At 30.3% G+C, this 15,926-nt stretch overlaps 1 protein-coding gene across 1 annotated transcript in view; it reads left to right on the top strand.

Annotated features, from left to right (window-relative positions):
* Positions 1 to 7,273, top strand: part of FoxK (forkhead box K) — an 86,393-nt gene extending 79,120 nt beyond the window's left edge. Inside the window, exons 7-8 of the mRNA XM_072536862.1 lie at positions 3,168 to 3,255; positions 6,966 to 7,273. Of these exons, the coding sequence (XP_072392963.1) occupies positions 3,168 to 3,255; positions 6,966 to 7,116 (239 nt within the window). The 3' untranslated portion in view covers positions 7,117 to 7,273. The remainder of the gene's footprint in view (positions 1 to 3,167; positions 3,256 to 6,965) is intronic.
* The last annotated feature ends 8,653 nt before the right edge of the window (positions 7,274 to 15,926 follow it).

Genomic DNA, 15,926 nt, shown 5'->3' with positions numbered 1-15,926 from the left:
TATTTCCTCGTTGCACCGGGAATATTGATTTTAGTTATTTGTAAATAAAATCATCGTGTGGAAACAATGCTGAAATTTTTTGGAACCGAAAATAGTTTTTTTTTTTATTAAATATGCAATCGCAGATAAAGATTTAAAAATTCGAAATATTGTGGCAAAGAAATTCTGTATACATAATTATTTTCAACAAGAAACATTTTGTGAGAATCTTCTTGTTGTTGATTCTATAATAAGAAGAAGGAGTGTTAGTTAACATCCTGACTACTTTAGAACTGAAATTTTTCTAGTTTATTGATACTAAACCTTAATGCAGTTCTCCAAAATTTGATACCATAAGCTCAGACGGGTTTTTAGGGTAGTTTTGCATATCAGTTAGAGATGTGTAGTTCACCATCCGAAATAGTTCAAATGAATGATTCTTTCAACTGAAGTAGTTCATTAATTTTCATAGAACTAGTTCACTGCGAACGATTTGCATTATAAATTGTGTCTCAACTTCTAAAGAAGAAAATAATGAATGAATGAGATCATATATTTATTATTTTGTGAATGGGGTGGACTGACTAGTTTAAAAAAAGAAATGCCGATTAGCCTCAGATAACAGATAATAATTCTTATGAATGTGACAATAACATAAACAGTCTTATCTTAATGTCATAATCGTTCGGATCTTATGCCCATGCATTGGCTTGGACGTTGCCATGCTTTGTTGTTTCTTGTATTGTAATTTTGAAATAAAAATTTTTAGTTGTAGTTAAAATGATTGATGCATTTTTTATATTTTTTATTTTTTACATATAATTTTATGTAAAAGTGAGAATGAAAATGTGTTATTTAATGTTCACTGACATAGAAAATTCACTGATTTTTTTTTGTAAAGGTTCTTTTAGAAATAACCTAATTATATATACCTATGAGTTTAAATATACGTAAATATAAAAATAAATTATACGTGAACCATATTTATATTTAAAACGGTTAATAAAAAACAAATCTTAATAATTTTTTGCAAAAAAAAAAATGTTATTTGCAAAACATTTGAGAAATAAATTTAAAACATTTAAACCTAAACATACGATCGAAAGAAATGGTTCCGAACCCGAACTACTTCTACGGTAGTGAAAAACTGACTGAAAACCGAAGAAAACGAGCGGCCGGCGCCGAGCTTGTGTGATGATAAGACGAGACAGCTGCCAACCAGTTACGTTAGGGTTGGATTTCGATTTCGGTCCTACAATAATAGTTCTTTCGCGAACTAGATCACTTATAGTTCATTTTTGTGAAATAGTTCTCTTGAACTAGTTCGTCTAAAAGAACTAATAAGCACACCTCTAATATCAGTATTATATATGTTGTATTGCTAGTTTTGATTTTCGACAAAATAATGAATACGTGTTACGTAGTCGGGGATACAATTGTTTCCTTTTTGTGAAAATGTGTTTTCACCGGGTTAATCTACGATCAAGATATTTTATGTCTTCTTGCTGTGGCAAGTATTGCCCGTTTAAAGATATATGTGGAGTGGTTTCTCTGAAATTAGTAAAAGGAACTTTTGCAGACTTGTCTTCATTTTTTTAATCAATTGCAAATATTGTTAAGACTTGCTTGAAGTTTAGTTCAATAGTTGAGTCCTCATCTGATGCTACTATCGCTGTATTATCATCATAATGTAGCTGAGGTTACTTTTGGGAGAAAGAGTTGACTAAGATTCTAATTCTAAATGCCATCATTTTTGTGATTATTTTACAAAAATTTTAGTTTTGCAGCAGCTAGATTTGACCTACTTTTAACTTTATTTGCCATCTTTTTCTGAGTCTGATTTGAATATCTGTCAATTTTTAGTTCTAATGGTTCAAAATTAGGTAAAGTGTTTATCTTCACAAGTTGTAACAGTGTTATCATGGTGACAAAGGCTTTTTGGTGGGAAAGATGTGGAAATGCTCTGCTGGGGAGCTCTGTATTGAGTAGAACTCCTCGCAGAAAGGGCTAAGTGGAGAAGTTCTCATCCTCGATACAGAGCGTCCCAAATGATTATAGGGAATATCATATGGATATATAGGACAGGTATAAGTATCAACTAAGAACATGACGTAGGGGCAGCACCTATGTCATTAACTATAGATTTGTTGATTAAAAACACACCCATACGTGCGCGCAAATACGCATGCAACACATGCACACTTACACCGTACTCAATCGGCAAATCACCAGACATCCGTAACACAATTGGCTTATATGGTAAAATTTCTTCTGTGACTTCTGCGCACCTCAATTCCGAGGTCTAAGTAATACCATTCTGCATATGGGATGTATGAAACAAGGGAAAAAGGGTTGCCTAAGGGATCCCACAGAGTTGACTCACTCTGTGTGATTACAGCCTTGGCACAGTATGGGTGTACTACTGTGCTTGACTTCAAGGACCCCAATCAGATTCCTAGAGGCGAACTTTCAACACAGTAAGGTAGCTTCAGCAGAATTTACTGTTGTTTTGAGAAGGTTATAAAAGGTCTATATTGCGTTGAATATCAGAATGGAAAATGTACAATAAACCAGCCAATTGGCTGAAGTACGACCGGTGTAAAACAGACAGCTTCTAGAGAAGAAAAAATGGTTATTAATAGATATCAAGAATTGACAATGTTCTTTGACAAAATTCAATCGTTGAACTTTAAGCTCGCTGGTAAGCAATTCCCTTTTTGCCGGTCCCATGAACCTGAATTTGGCTTCATTTAAAGCTCCAAGTTTTTGTACCAAAACTTCAGAAAATACTCTTGAAATGTACTATATTGTTTTAATGTTATAAACAAATTAATATTAAGCAAGTATTCAAAAATTAACTGTTTGTGTAACATATGTTTAAAATATTGAAAAATAGCCCTACCCCCCTTAAAACTCATTACTAGTGTATGTTTTATAGATAACTCTGCAAGTCAATGTTCATTCCTTTTATTGCGACATCGTTCAGGGCTTCTGAATGTAAGATCGTGTTTTATTAAATCGTCTAAAAGTGCGACTTACGTAGGAATAGTTTGTTTATAACACAGTGGCAACATAATTTGTGTGCAACCGACCATAAAACTCTAGTTTAATAATTAGTTATATGTAATAACGTATATATAAGATGACTACATACATTTTGTGTTATATACTTCTATGATTTTTTTTAGAAAAATTCAATATTGAAGAAAGGTCAATGTCTCCAGGAGGATTTTCATCACAACCTGTTATAGTTCAAGCTGCAAACTATGCTTATAGGTATGTCACATTTGAATTATAGAGTGTTAAGCCGTTAAGCTGTTCAATATGGCTCTTCTCACTGACTCTAATAATACTCTAATAACAATTTAAAACTAATAAAAATATTAAATTACTCCCCATTACATAAAAAACTGAACAGTAAAGTTCATTCGTTTAGCAAATTTCCATCTGTAAACATGAGCACGTGTTGATATTCGCCGTCTCATTCCTCAAGAGGCTATTAAATATAATTTATTGCCTTAAGCCAGACAGATTCTCATGGTACAGATCCAAACTTCCAGCATGTTTAAATTCAAATTGTATCGTGTTGATTTTTAAGTTAATATATTGTGTTATATTTATGTTATAGTTATTGTTAAGTTATTTACTGGTCGTGTTATTTTTTAGAGTTTAGTTTAATTGTGATTTAATGATTAAATTTCAAGAAATTCTTACACTAATAGTTTCAAAAGTAAATATTTTAAAAAATCATATGATACACATCAGTATGACCCTGTTTGGCTTTCACGTGCTTCTGTTGACAATTGGGAATATGTATAGTGAATGAAGTTTAGTGATTAAGTCCTTGACAAAGTCCAGTAAACAGACAATTTTGAAATAATTTTATTATTGCAACATACTCTCGTATTAATTTGATACATTTATTACAAAGAATCTGCAACGCCTTTAGACCTTTATAAAAAAAATTAACTTGCTCTGCAAACCAGGCTTCCATAGCTCCTATCGCCTTTTCGTTCAAAGAACATTTATAAGCGTTCGAGTAATATGAATCCTAAATCAGGAATTGTTTGCATAATTAGCTGCGGTTTGTGTGCAGGGGTATTGTTCTGCAAAAACAAAATACCTTTAGACACTTTTCCGCGTCTATCCTCTATAATTTTTCGTCGTAGAATAATTCACAGTTGTTGTTCTATCTTTATCCAGAAAATCCAATACCAAAAAACTGAAGCATTAATTTTTCCAGTAGATTGATGAACACGAAATTTATTAGGACTTCTAGTCCCAATTCCATTGATTGATGCTTTGCTTCAGGGTCGTAGAAATGTAAGTTTCATCGATAGTAACAACAAGGCCGAAGAAGTTTGCATGTTTTTGAAACCGAGCATAGATAGAACGCAGTGCTTCTGTCCTTGCAAGCTTCTGGTCAACATTTGAGGATTCATTTCGCAGAAATTTTTCTTATGTCCAAATCGTCGTGAACTGCAGTTAAGTCCGTGGTTCTTTACCCGTGCGTCATCATTTAAAGCATACGAAATATGTCAGAAACGTCTTCAAAGTGACAGAAAGTGGGTAATGCTCCGATCACGTATTGTATGATAAAATTTGACGTTATCAAATAGATAGAATGTAAAATAGGTAAAAAGAAATAAAATAATACTTACTCACAATCAATTTAATTTTACCACCAAAACGACCGGTTTCGCTTACTACAATTTGCTAAGCATCTTCAGGTCTAATGGTACCAGGTAATTAAATGCTGAAAATTACAAAAACCCACATTAGGATGCTGTCTTAAAAAAGGATAACAATTAAGCAATTATGTCAATATTACGTCTGTGATTATTAATATGAATAAAATTTATGAAGCAGACAAAGTAAAAACCTACAAATTGGTATAAGATAATCTATTGAATTAAAATACATTAGTAAATAACCAAAATACTACTTACATTCCGGTACAAGAATTATTAAGTAATGATTTGTAAAACATAGTTCAAACTATACTGGATTGCTGGTGATGGGTGTTATTATAACTATTTGACAATTAGCGGGGAAGTTCTTGAGGGGAGAGACATTGCAATTGTTTGTTAAATGAAAGTGATGTTTTATATTATTTAAAGTTATTTACATTTATTCCATAGATGTATTTTAGAGATGTGTGTTAATTTATTGAAGTTTTATTAAAAGGACAGTTATATGACAATGAATGAAGGTTGATGTATATTTATGAGGGTGTGCAATTACTTTAACTTGTAATTATCAAACTTTAATAAATTGAATTTGGTTTCTGTTTTGGTTGAAAATTGTGAAGTCAGATATATTAAAATTAAAATAAATAAGGACAATCAAAGACACTTACCGACAAACAGAACATAGTTAAAAAGACAAAACAGACATTAATTTAAAAGGGGGCACTTGGTGGTACTACATCACTTATTAGGAGAGGCACTGGTAAAAAGCTAGTTTTTTGTTGTCTACTTGATTCTAAGAGGTAAATTTGACAAGCTATTGTAGGTTAAAGTATGACAGTTCTTCTTCTATTTCTTAGTATTGTAACTAAAGTTAACCAGTTTTGAAGCTAATATAACTGAAATAGTAATTAAATATTTAAATGGGAAGTTGTAATTTAATATGCGTAATATTGGCATACTTTTAACAATGACTAGATAAATTAAATTTATAAATAATTTCTTGAGGGAGGCTTACTTATAATAAAAGAATATGCATATACACAACTGAGCCAAGCTGAAAAATATTATGTGATTAGTCTTTAATTTTAAGTAAATTTTGCAAAATATTATTGAGCACACTTGTTTATGTGGGGTTTACCGGTCATCTCACTAGCTATGAAGAATCATTGTCTATAGATTCACCATGTTAGTCAGTTAAAGTCAATATACACACATAATTTTCCACATTCTGTTTGTGATAAAAAAAAATGTTGTTTTAACTAACGAAAAACATTGTTTTGGATCCTATTGCTGATATGCTTTATAATTTCATTAAATACTATAGCAGCTTACTATTTTTTATTGCATTATCCTCATAAAATAGTTTTTTCCATGCCAAGGGAACACTCCTAGAAACATTGAAAGTGGAGAAATGTGTGTCAAAACTCTGATAGACATTTCTTCGGGTTCTTTGAGTTTGATTTTTTTCTTTCTTTTTTGTCTTTATTTACTTTTTAAGCATGCAATATTGTATTTTGACTTCTGTATGTTTTTTCAACTCTCTGTCGTTCGCGTCCACCTCAGATACATGGGAGGTCGTATGTCTATATTTTTCTAACCTTTAATCTATTCGTTTATCAATTACCATCTCCCATATTTTCAAGGCGTGGCTGAGTAGTTTTATGACCCTGTCATCGAGCAAAAAGACAAAAGAGGGAATGTAAAGGTAGTGGGGGCAAAAATATTGTTAGACAGGAAGTGCCATCTTGAGAGGCCAAATTAAACAAGGAAAGAGAGTCTTTCCTTGTTTAAGAAATCAAATTTAGTTGGGTTATGTTATTATTTGTCCCAACTGTCACATGAAATCTTATTTATATTGAAGTTTTTTAACAATTGTTTCACATTTTAGACTGTTATCGTTAATATTTAACTAAAATTTTCTCGTCTAAGACACATTCTGAAAACTATTTTATAACTACTATTAATAAGTGTCGGAAAATTTAAATTTGGCTCATTCGCATTTCCGGATATGTCCGCCATCAGAGGCCACTTTTTTGGTCGCCTTTTCATAACGATTAGATTCCCTCTTTTGTCTTTTTGCTCGATGGACCCTGTATTGTGTATACCCTTGAACTTTGTTGTAAAATACAAGTACTAAGGCGTGGCTTCTTCATTCGTCTGATATTTATCCTAAACTTACAAAATTCTATTAAACAAACCAAAATTTGGTACCTTTCTTTACTTTATTTACTGCTTTATTTTACAAAAAAAAAAAAATAAATAGTGCCTTTAATATTTATTTTTAATATTTTTTAGCACTGGACATTACTCTAACATTGGTATGGATTTGAAGAGGCATATGGACGAACAAAGTGTGGGAAGTCCCTCTAGTTCTGGAGAAAATTTAGATGGAGAAATTGAAATTAAAAGACCCAGATTTGGTCAAGTCAAGTTCGAGACGGAATAAAATTCCCGATAGTGAAAATCGTCAGCGATCTTATTGTGCTTTAAAAAATTAACTGGAATCCATAGAGATATGGAACAAAACTCACAATTTATCGAAAGTAGATTCGTCATCATTTATGTCAGACATGTTTAATAATAGTATTTTCTCTATTTAGAAAGTATTTCTTTATTAATTATCCCAAAGTAATTCACGTACAGTGTCTGCCAAAACTTCAGAATTTGATAAAAATCAAAGCTAAGTACTTCTAAATTGATGAAAGTTTTTACATGTCCACGGTAAGATGAATATATGAAAAACATTTCCTTATTTCGTATCTTAAAACACTTCTATAGTTATTTTACTATAAGTACCATTATAATATTATGACACGCATCTAATAATCTTAAAAAGATTAATAGTTGGACCTAGTCCGACAATAAATAAACGATGCCTCATATTGATTTGTAATTTTATACAAAGTACTACTTAAAAATTACTAAAGTTGATTTATGATATACGAAATAGCGGATAAATAAAAATAAGCTCAACACAGATTCGAACGTTGTTGCCAAGTCTTATTCAAAGTCAACTATTCAACATGGGGTTTCACCGAATCTCTACAATACATTCAGTGTAATATTCATCATAAGACAAGTAGGTTAGCTATATAAAATTCTTCTATGTACAAAATGTATATTCAATTATTATGAAATAAAAGAAGGTACACAAAATATACATATTAAATAATAAAAAATAAATGCGAATTTTTTAATGTAACTCCAAGAGATGAATATGCAACCTATATATATATATATATATATATATATATATATATATATATATATATATATATATATATATATATATATATATATATATATATATATATATTTTAACACTGCAAGCTTAGTCTACTCCTACTCTTTGCTCACTAAGCAGGAGCTACTGCTGCGATGTGAGTGAGTTTAAAATTAATAATAATTGTACTATTAAGATAAGTATGTTTTAAACTAGTATTTAAACAAGTAAAATAAAATATTATGTTGCTTTAATTTACCAAATATTTCCTTCGGTATTTTAATTTTTAATTTCAGTTTTTTCCAAAAAAGTCGTTGATAAATTAAAAAATAATTCTAATAAGAAATAAATGGGATTTTTGACTTAAAATTATTATTGATTAAAACATATTTCAGTATGTTTTATTCATCTAATATTCGTTTATAAATTTAACCTGTTTTAACCTAACAATTTATTTAACAGTTATCCAATGACCGTGTTGTTGACATAACCCTCCGACAAATATAATTTGGATCCAAGTCGATATTATCTGATGGGAAATAGTTTCATCAAAAATGTTGTAACAATGACTTCTTAAAATGTAATGAATGTCTTAATAATCTAATATTAAAATTACTACCAACTTTTGGGGACAGAAATAACATTATGCAGAAAATTGTATGTATTGCGGTGCTGCCGAATTTGTTTTAGTCAAAGATGGATCAATACTTACATATATGCATTTTCATTTTCCAATAAATTATAATCTTTGTATTATTCTGCTCAACACAAGGAACATTTTTTTTCTCTAAATAAAAAATGTTTGAAGAAAAATTTTTATTCTGATAAAATCTGCTTAATTCATTTCAACGGTGACACAAAGCGCAATATTCTGTTCTAAATGTTCGCATTATGTTACTAATGGTAGGGAGTTAATTTTGAAAAGAAAAACTAGCGAGTAATCCGTCGATTGAAAAAATTGAATAATTTTTGAGGATAAAAACTCTATTCAACAGGCAATATTTTACACCAGAATAAACTTTGTTATTAACTGAGCTGCAAAACTCAGCGGAATTGATAAGAAGTATCTTACCGTCTGATTTTTGTGCTGTTACCGATATTTTGTCTATCCCATTTACAACCATAGCATTCAATACCATGTGACATCTTATATGTTCAGTTTTTTTACTTCTAACTGTGTACCTATATCGTGAGGTCCTATTATAGTCTCTATGGCATTCGATAACTCGATTTCGACCTCCTTCAACATTTTCTCATTCCTCTTCATTTACCTCTAAGGAATTACTGTATTGATGTCTGAGAAATATCAACGTTTTACCCATATACGAAATCTAAAAATAAATTTATGTTTTTTCATCTTATTTTGCAACACTCTATGGAATTTACTAAAAGCAATTGCTACATCTTATTAACATTGCGGGATAGACTCATCTTTTCGCATCATTTTCGTCTCTCGAAATCTCTATTATTAAAGATTATAAATAACTGAATATGTAATAAGTTTTTATGGACATTTAAAGCAAAGAAAACACTACTCACATAAACTTTATTGACATTTAAAATGACTAAAGCCTAAGAAAACATAACCTAAATAGTCTTTAATAAGTTTCCTTTCTCAAAAACACTTAATAACGAGTATTTTCGCCTCTATTTCTAATTGCGGAGCATACTTCAAATCAAGCATCGTATTTGATCTCGTGTTCAGATGTTGTCAGTGTTCAAATTCTGAATTCGATACTTTGGTCCAACAAAGCTACTATGAGAACTAAAATGACTATCTACAAAGTAATTGTAGAGCCCATTCTTACATATGGAGCAGAATGTTGGCAAATGACAGTAAAAGGAAAGAAAAAAGTTGACACGGTTGAAATGGACTACCTAAGAAGAGCTTGCCGTATATCAAGAGTAGAACGTATACCTAATTCTGAAATTAGAAGAAAAACAGATAGAGTACATACAACTTCTGAAAGAATAGAAACTAGACAGTTAATATGGTATGGACACGTACAGAGGATGGACGACAACAGATGGCCAAAAAGAGCTATGGAATACAATCCAAGTAATAGAAGGAAACGAGGAAGACCAGCCAAGTCTTGGATACAAGGTGTTATGGAAACCATGAAAGATAGAGCCATTGATGAAGACACCTGGAGAGATAGAAAAAGATGGCGATCGAAATGCGGGAAGCGGCAGAAGCTGTAGGATCCCCGCTTATATATATATATATATATATATATATATATATATATATATATATATATATATATATATATATATATAATTTGGGGGATATTATTGATCGTCAACTCAGGAGCCGACAACCACCACCTGTCTCTCTTGACGACATAGAAGTTATGGTGAGATAAGTCTGGGATGCAATTGAACGAGATCAAATATATATATATATATATATATATATATATATATATATATATATATTTATTTGATCTCGTTCAATTGCATCCCAGACTTATCTCACCATAACTTCTATGTCGTCAAGAGAGACAGGTGGTGGTTGTCGGCTCCTGAGTTGACGATCAATAATATCCCCCAAATTCTCTCTGGGATTTAGATCAGGGCTGCAGGTTGATCAGTTCATGATTTGTATACCAATCTCGTCCAAATAATTACGGACCACACGTGCAACATGTGGTCAGGCATTATCATGCTTAAAGAAAATTATTTCCTATATACGGTGCAAATGGAACTATATCATTAAACAAAATGTCTGGAATATCCCTTTAACTTGTTAATGAACCTTTTCGTAAAGCAACAGGATCCGTTCGCGCTTAAGATAGATATTTATTCCTTCCCAAACCATTACAGATCCTTCATTGAATAAAGCCATTACTCGTATGTTACACTGTACGTAGAGTTCTCTTGACCAACGAATAACTCTCACACATCTATCTGAGTTATATAAGTAATACCTCGATTCATCTGTGACCAACACGTGCTTCCAGTCATCAAAATTTCAGTCAAAATGCTCTCTGGCGAATTGTAATCTACTTCTACGATGATTTACGTTTAAAGCTGTAAAGCTGCTAAAACAAATCTGTTCAGCGAGACGCTTTTGTATAGTGTTCGTTCTCTTATAGCACGAAGCGTGGTACACTGATCTTGACGTGGTGTTGTGACTCTTCTTCCTTTTCCACATCGTCTCGTATTGTCGTTTGTATTATCGAAATCGTTGAACAACTCGTGATATTGTAGTATGAGATACTCTTAAACTCAAGCATATTTCACTTAACCCTACATCAGCTAAAGTAATTCCCTGCAAACATTCATTGCGTCTCAGATTTCTTGAAATACGTTTCATATCAACGAAATAACACACGTAAAACAGGAAAGCAATATTTTCAGTCTAAAACTGTCCTGTCAAATTGTTTAATTTTGCCTAACCACTAATTGCTTCCATTAATGAGTATTACAATTCAATAAAATTAAATTATGTTTTGAACATACTTTTCTTTTTTTATAATAGAGAGATATAGAGATGATTTTTTACGAAAATTTTGAGAAAAGATGAAGCTATCTCGCAATATTAATAAGATGTAGTGTTTGTTACTAATAAATTCCACAGGGTGTTGCAAAATAGAATGAAAAAACACAACTTTATTTTTACACCCCGTATATGGGTAAAACATTGACATTTCTCAGAAAACAATAATACAGTAATTACTTAGAAATATACCTATACTGTTAAAAGAAACATGGAAATCCAATCAAGGGTTCAGGAAAAAATAGCTTCAAAATTATAGTCCATTTGAAGTGGTGCGTGAATTTTGGAGAGTAGTATATTTTCAGGTACAGACAGGATCCCGCGTTGCCTAGGTTAACTGATAAAAGTAGCATGTCGTAGACTTAGAGTGGTGATTGTAATAATGAAAAAAATTAATATATGCTGACTTTTAATCTATAATTTTTATTTTTATATAAATAGTAGGTTCCTAGTTCAGCGGAACTGTTGAACCGACTTAGATGTGAGTATTTATCAGATTCATGGTTCGAGGCATGCTTGTCAGAAATTTTGGTAACGAGCGCAGTAATATAAAATCCAAAGTGGATCTATGGCTTTGAATTAGAATTCGCGGGTGAATCGAGTTGGCTGGTCAGTGGATGGTCGGTAGTCATATGGTAAGAAATAGGATCTCACGGCCCAGTGCTAGGAACATTCTATTACAACTATGTTAAGAAATATGATGGTAAACGTATCTTTGTTGTAAATCAGTACACAACAACGTTATTAATCCTCGAATTTTCTTTCTTATCGATTCACTGTCTATGCGTTGACTATATCATATACAAGAGCTAAGTAATTATACATTTTAAGCTTGTAACGTAAGTTTATAGCAAGTATGTTATTGGAGTTGAAACAAATTTGTATTAACGAATTAAAGCCTATACAGAGAAAAACCGATAAACTGAACATAGCAAGATATTATTTAATAATTAATTTAAGATAAACAATTCACTAGCTCCTAATATGCCACGATATTTGTCTAATAACAGTTTTGAAAATCTAGCAAATGTAAATTTTTCGATTTTTTACTGTTGAAATAAAATTACACCATAGTTGTGTACCGTGTTAATATTAGCAAAGTATTTAATTAGAGATTAGCGTCTTTTCACAATCAATATTTAGTTTACATGACGTTAAAGACAACTATATTAATTGCAATAAATCGAGCAATAATTTCACATCAAAATAATAATAAGTATAGCTTTTAATATAAAATAAAAAAAAAAAAAACGTAAAAAAGACATAGTTGTTAAACCTTAATTTCTACAAACATAGAATACAAATGTCAGTCATAGTGTACATAAGTTTGATTTTACTCAATTAATTTTTAAGCTAACGACTTTTTACCCTTATGAGCTGCCCCTTTACGAAAATCTCTTTTAGTTTGTATCATTTTCAAGAATAGAAATAAAACTTATTCCTATTGTTTCTCCGATTATTCATGGTAACGTACATAATGGATTTTAAATTACAAAATAATCACTTTATGATCACAGTCGTTAAATAAAACAGAATCTATGCTTAGAGCTTAAATTTTTATATGTCCGTTTCGTAAGTAATACGTTATATATCGTAGCAAAATTGTAGGGGCATTGTAAATTTGGGTTTTAGCTGCGTCCCGTTTAGTAGTACTATTTGTCAAGAGTCACAACAATTGATTGCAGGTCCAATCAGACTCTAAATATGGATCCAAAAGAAACGTTGTTAATCAAATAAGCCTCTATGTATCAAATGGTGGGTTAGATTGATTAATTTTGGAGCGTTGGCATGATTTTAAGAAAACTTATCGAAATAATTTGATAATAGTGTACATAACTCATTTATATTTGGGAAACTTATCTCATGTCCTATGATTCTGTTAGGATAAAGAGTATTCTAACGATAATTGTATATTTATGCCAAGTATAATAAATTTTCGCCTTAGGATATGATTCATTAAATAATTTAACAGACTTCTGGTTTATTGGAAAACTATAAACCAACTAAAAACTTTATTTTTAATAACCGATGATTACTATAAATTGCGCAGCGGTGTATCTAGTGCGATTTTTTACGCATTGAACTGATTCGTTTAACAATCTCTGGCAAAAAAATAACCTTTACAATCATAGGTCAAATGCAGTTCATGTCATAACCTGTGATCAAACGGATTATTGTTATGCAATATTTACTGTTTTATCAGTACTAGTTTATCGGTCGACAAAAAAATGTTTTAGAATTAAATTACGCATTAAAATTTAACATATAAATATAAGGAGTGATCAAAAATTCCAGAACTAATTCTTAGAAACTTGTTAGAAATAATTTCAAAATATTGCAAAAAGTCATTCGACATTATACTTCAAAGTATTCCTCTTATCTGGTAACCTAACGTCATTTCCACTTTTGGAAGGAGAGCTGGCAATGTGGTTTAGATATTGTGGAATGGTGTTTAGCTTTATGCATCTTCTAAGTAGGGAGGCTAAGGGATGACAGACATGCTGTTTTTGTGTAGAGAACGCAAATTAATAGCTCAGAATAAACTGAATGTTACAGCACCCATTCCCCCTTTCTACACAGTCGAAAAAAAAAAACGGTAAGAATAAGAGCGGTCTAGTTCCAGACTAACTTCTGGGATTATCTCGCAAATAGCAGCTAAAATATTGATTCTTTTACTAATCACCATTTGCTAGTTTTTATGCAAAGCTCAAACACTATGGGAAATGACTAATATTTCGAATCTTTCCTATTAAAACGGGTTAATATACGAAAACATTTTATTCCAACCAGTGAAACCAACACTATATATAGATATATATATATATATATATATATATATATATATATATATATATATATATATATATATAATATATTAAGAGCATTATAAAAGAAATTAAATATACTCATAAGCTAGTAGGAAAAATGATTGAAAATTTAAGTCGAATAGAAAATAATATATCAAATATTTTTTAAATGTTCCTGGTCCTTACAGTAGATTTTTATTTTCGAACCATTATCATAATAAATTCTAAAACATTATACTTTTGCACAAACGGGAAAAATTATAAATAAATAAAAAATAACAAATTTTAATATGGATATGAAACTATTTTTTGTGGAATTTCTATATTATCTACTATATTTATTGGGAATAAACCACACGTTTAATTGGAAATGCGTTATTGAAGTTTAGGTTTCCACCTCGGAAATCGTCTTTTCAAATTCTGAAACGTCAAATATTTTGATGTAATATAATAATGTTTTTCCAATTACAATTGTAGTTTATTACCAAAAAATATGTAGTTGAAAATAACAAATTTTGCTTTGATTAAAAATTTTTAATTTAGCCCATTTCGTTTACATGAATTCTTGATCCTTTATAAGAGAAAAAATGTCTTCATAGACATTATTGTTGACCAGTGTGTTTATTATTATAAATTTTATTGGCGAAGATTTCCAAATAATTTAGTATGGCAGACACTGTAAACAAATTAAAATGTTTTTTCGACTAGGCGTTTGTAATAATGTTGTTTCCTAAATTTCAAAAAATTCTAGAAAAGTTGACTATTGTTTATGATGTAAATTTTGGAAATGTCAGTTTATATTTTTGTTTTCTAAAATTATCATTATGTACATAAGAACTATGTACTATATACGTACATGTTTTAATTTGTTGATTTTTATTTTATATTCTTGGAAACTATTGAATAAAATGAATATTGAGGAGTGAGATATATTCTGAATTAATGTTTCATTATTGCATGTACCTTCTCTTCCTTATTTATGGATAGTTTTTTGTGTATAAGATCTATTCCAGATATTAAACAGATGGGTAAATAGGACAGTTGGTTCAAGGTATGAAATCGAATTAAGGATGAATGCTGTGAAGACTATGCTATCTGAACAACAAAGTACAGTACAACATATTTATTTGTCGTTGATTCGGCGTTGCCTAATTGATAATTATTTAAGAGCTTTATTTTTGAACTTTCAAATGATAACACCATAATTATTGGTAAAATTAATACCCCAAAATGGTTTTAATATAATTATTTCTATATATATATATATATATATATATATATATATATATATATATATATATATATATATATATATATATATATATATATATATATATATTTATTATTAGACCGAAGTTTAAAATGTTTGTGGTAATTGATAAAATATGTAATAAGTTATTACTCATAATCATTAAAATGAACAAAAGTCTATTAAATTAGAAAGCTAAATTTCTTTCATTGTGAGAATTGCTATATTTAGGTAAAATTTCAACGATAGTGGTAGTAAGTTTATAAAAATATACTTACCGGTTTCTATTCAAATATTCAAGATCGCTGTTTTTTCCGTCAGAATCAAAAATCTTAGCTGTCTGCACCTTCGTCTACATTGATAACAATATTATCCACGACTACATCAATTAGTGGTTTTTTTGATATTAACTTACCTTCGGTTGTGATGACTTTGTCAGTTATTCAGCCCTATTCTGTAACTACAAGTCGAATAG

This window comes from Diabrotica undecimpunctata, chromosome 7, assembly GCF_040954645.1.
Source record: "Diabrotica undecimpunctata isolate CICGRU chromosome 7, icDiaUnde3, whole genome shotgun sequence".
Taxonomy (NCBI): Eukaryota; Metazoa; Arthropoda; class Insecta; order Coleoptera; family Chrysomelidae; genus Diabrotica; species Diabrotica undecimpunctata.
Note: the sequence above shows the minus strand (reverse complement) of the source record. Positions and strands in the feature narration are given on the sequence as shown.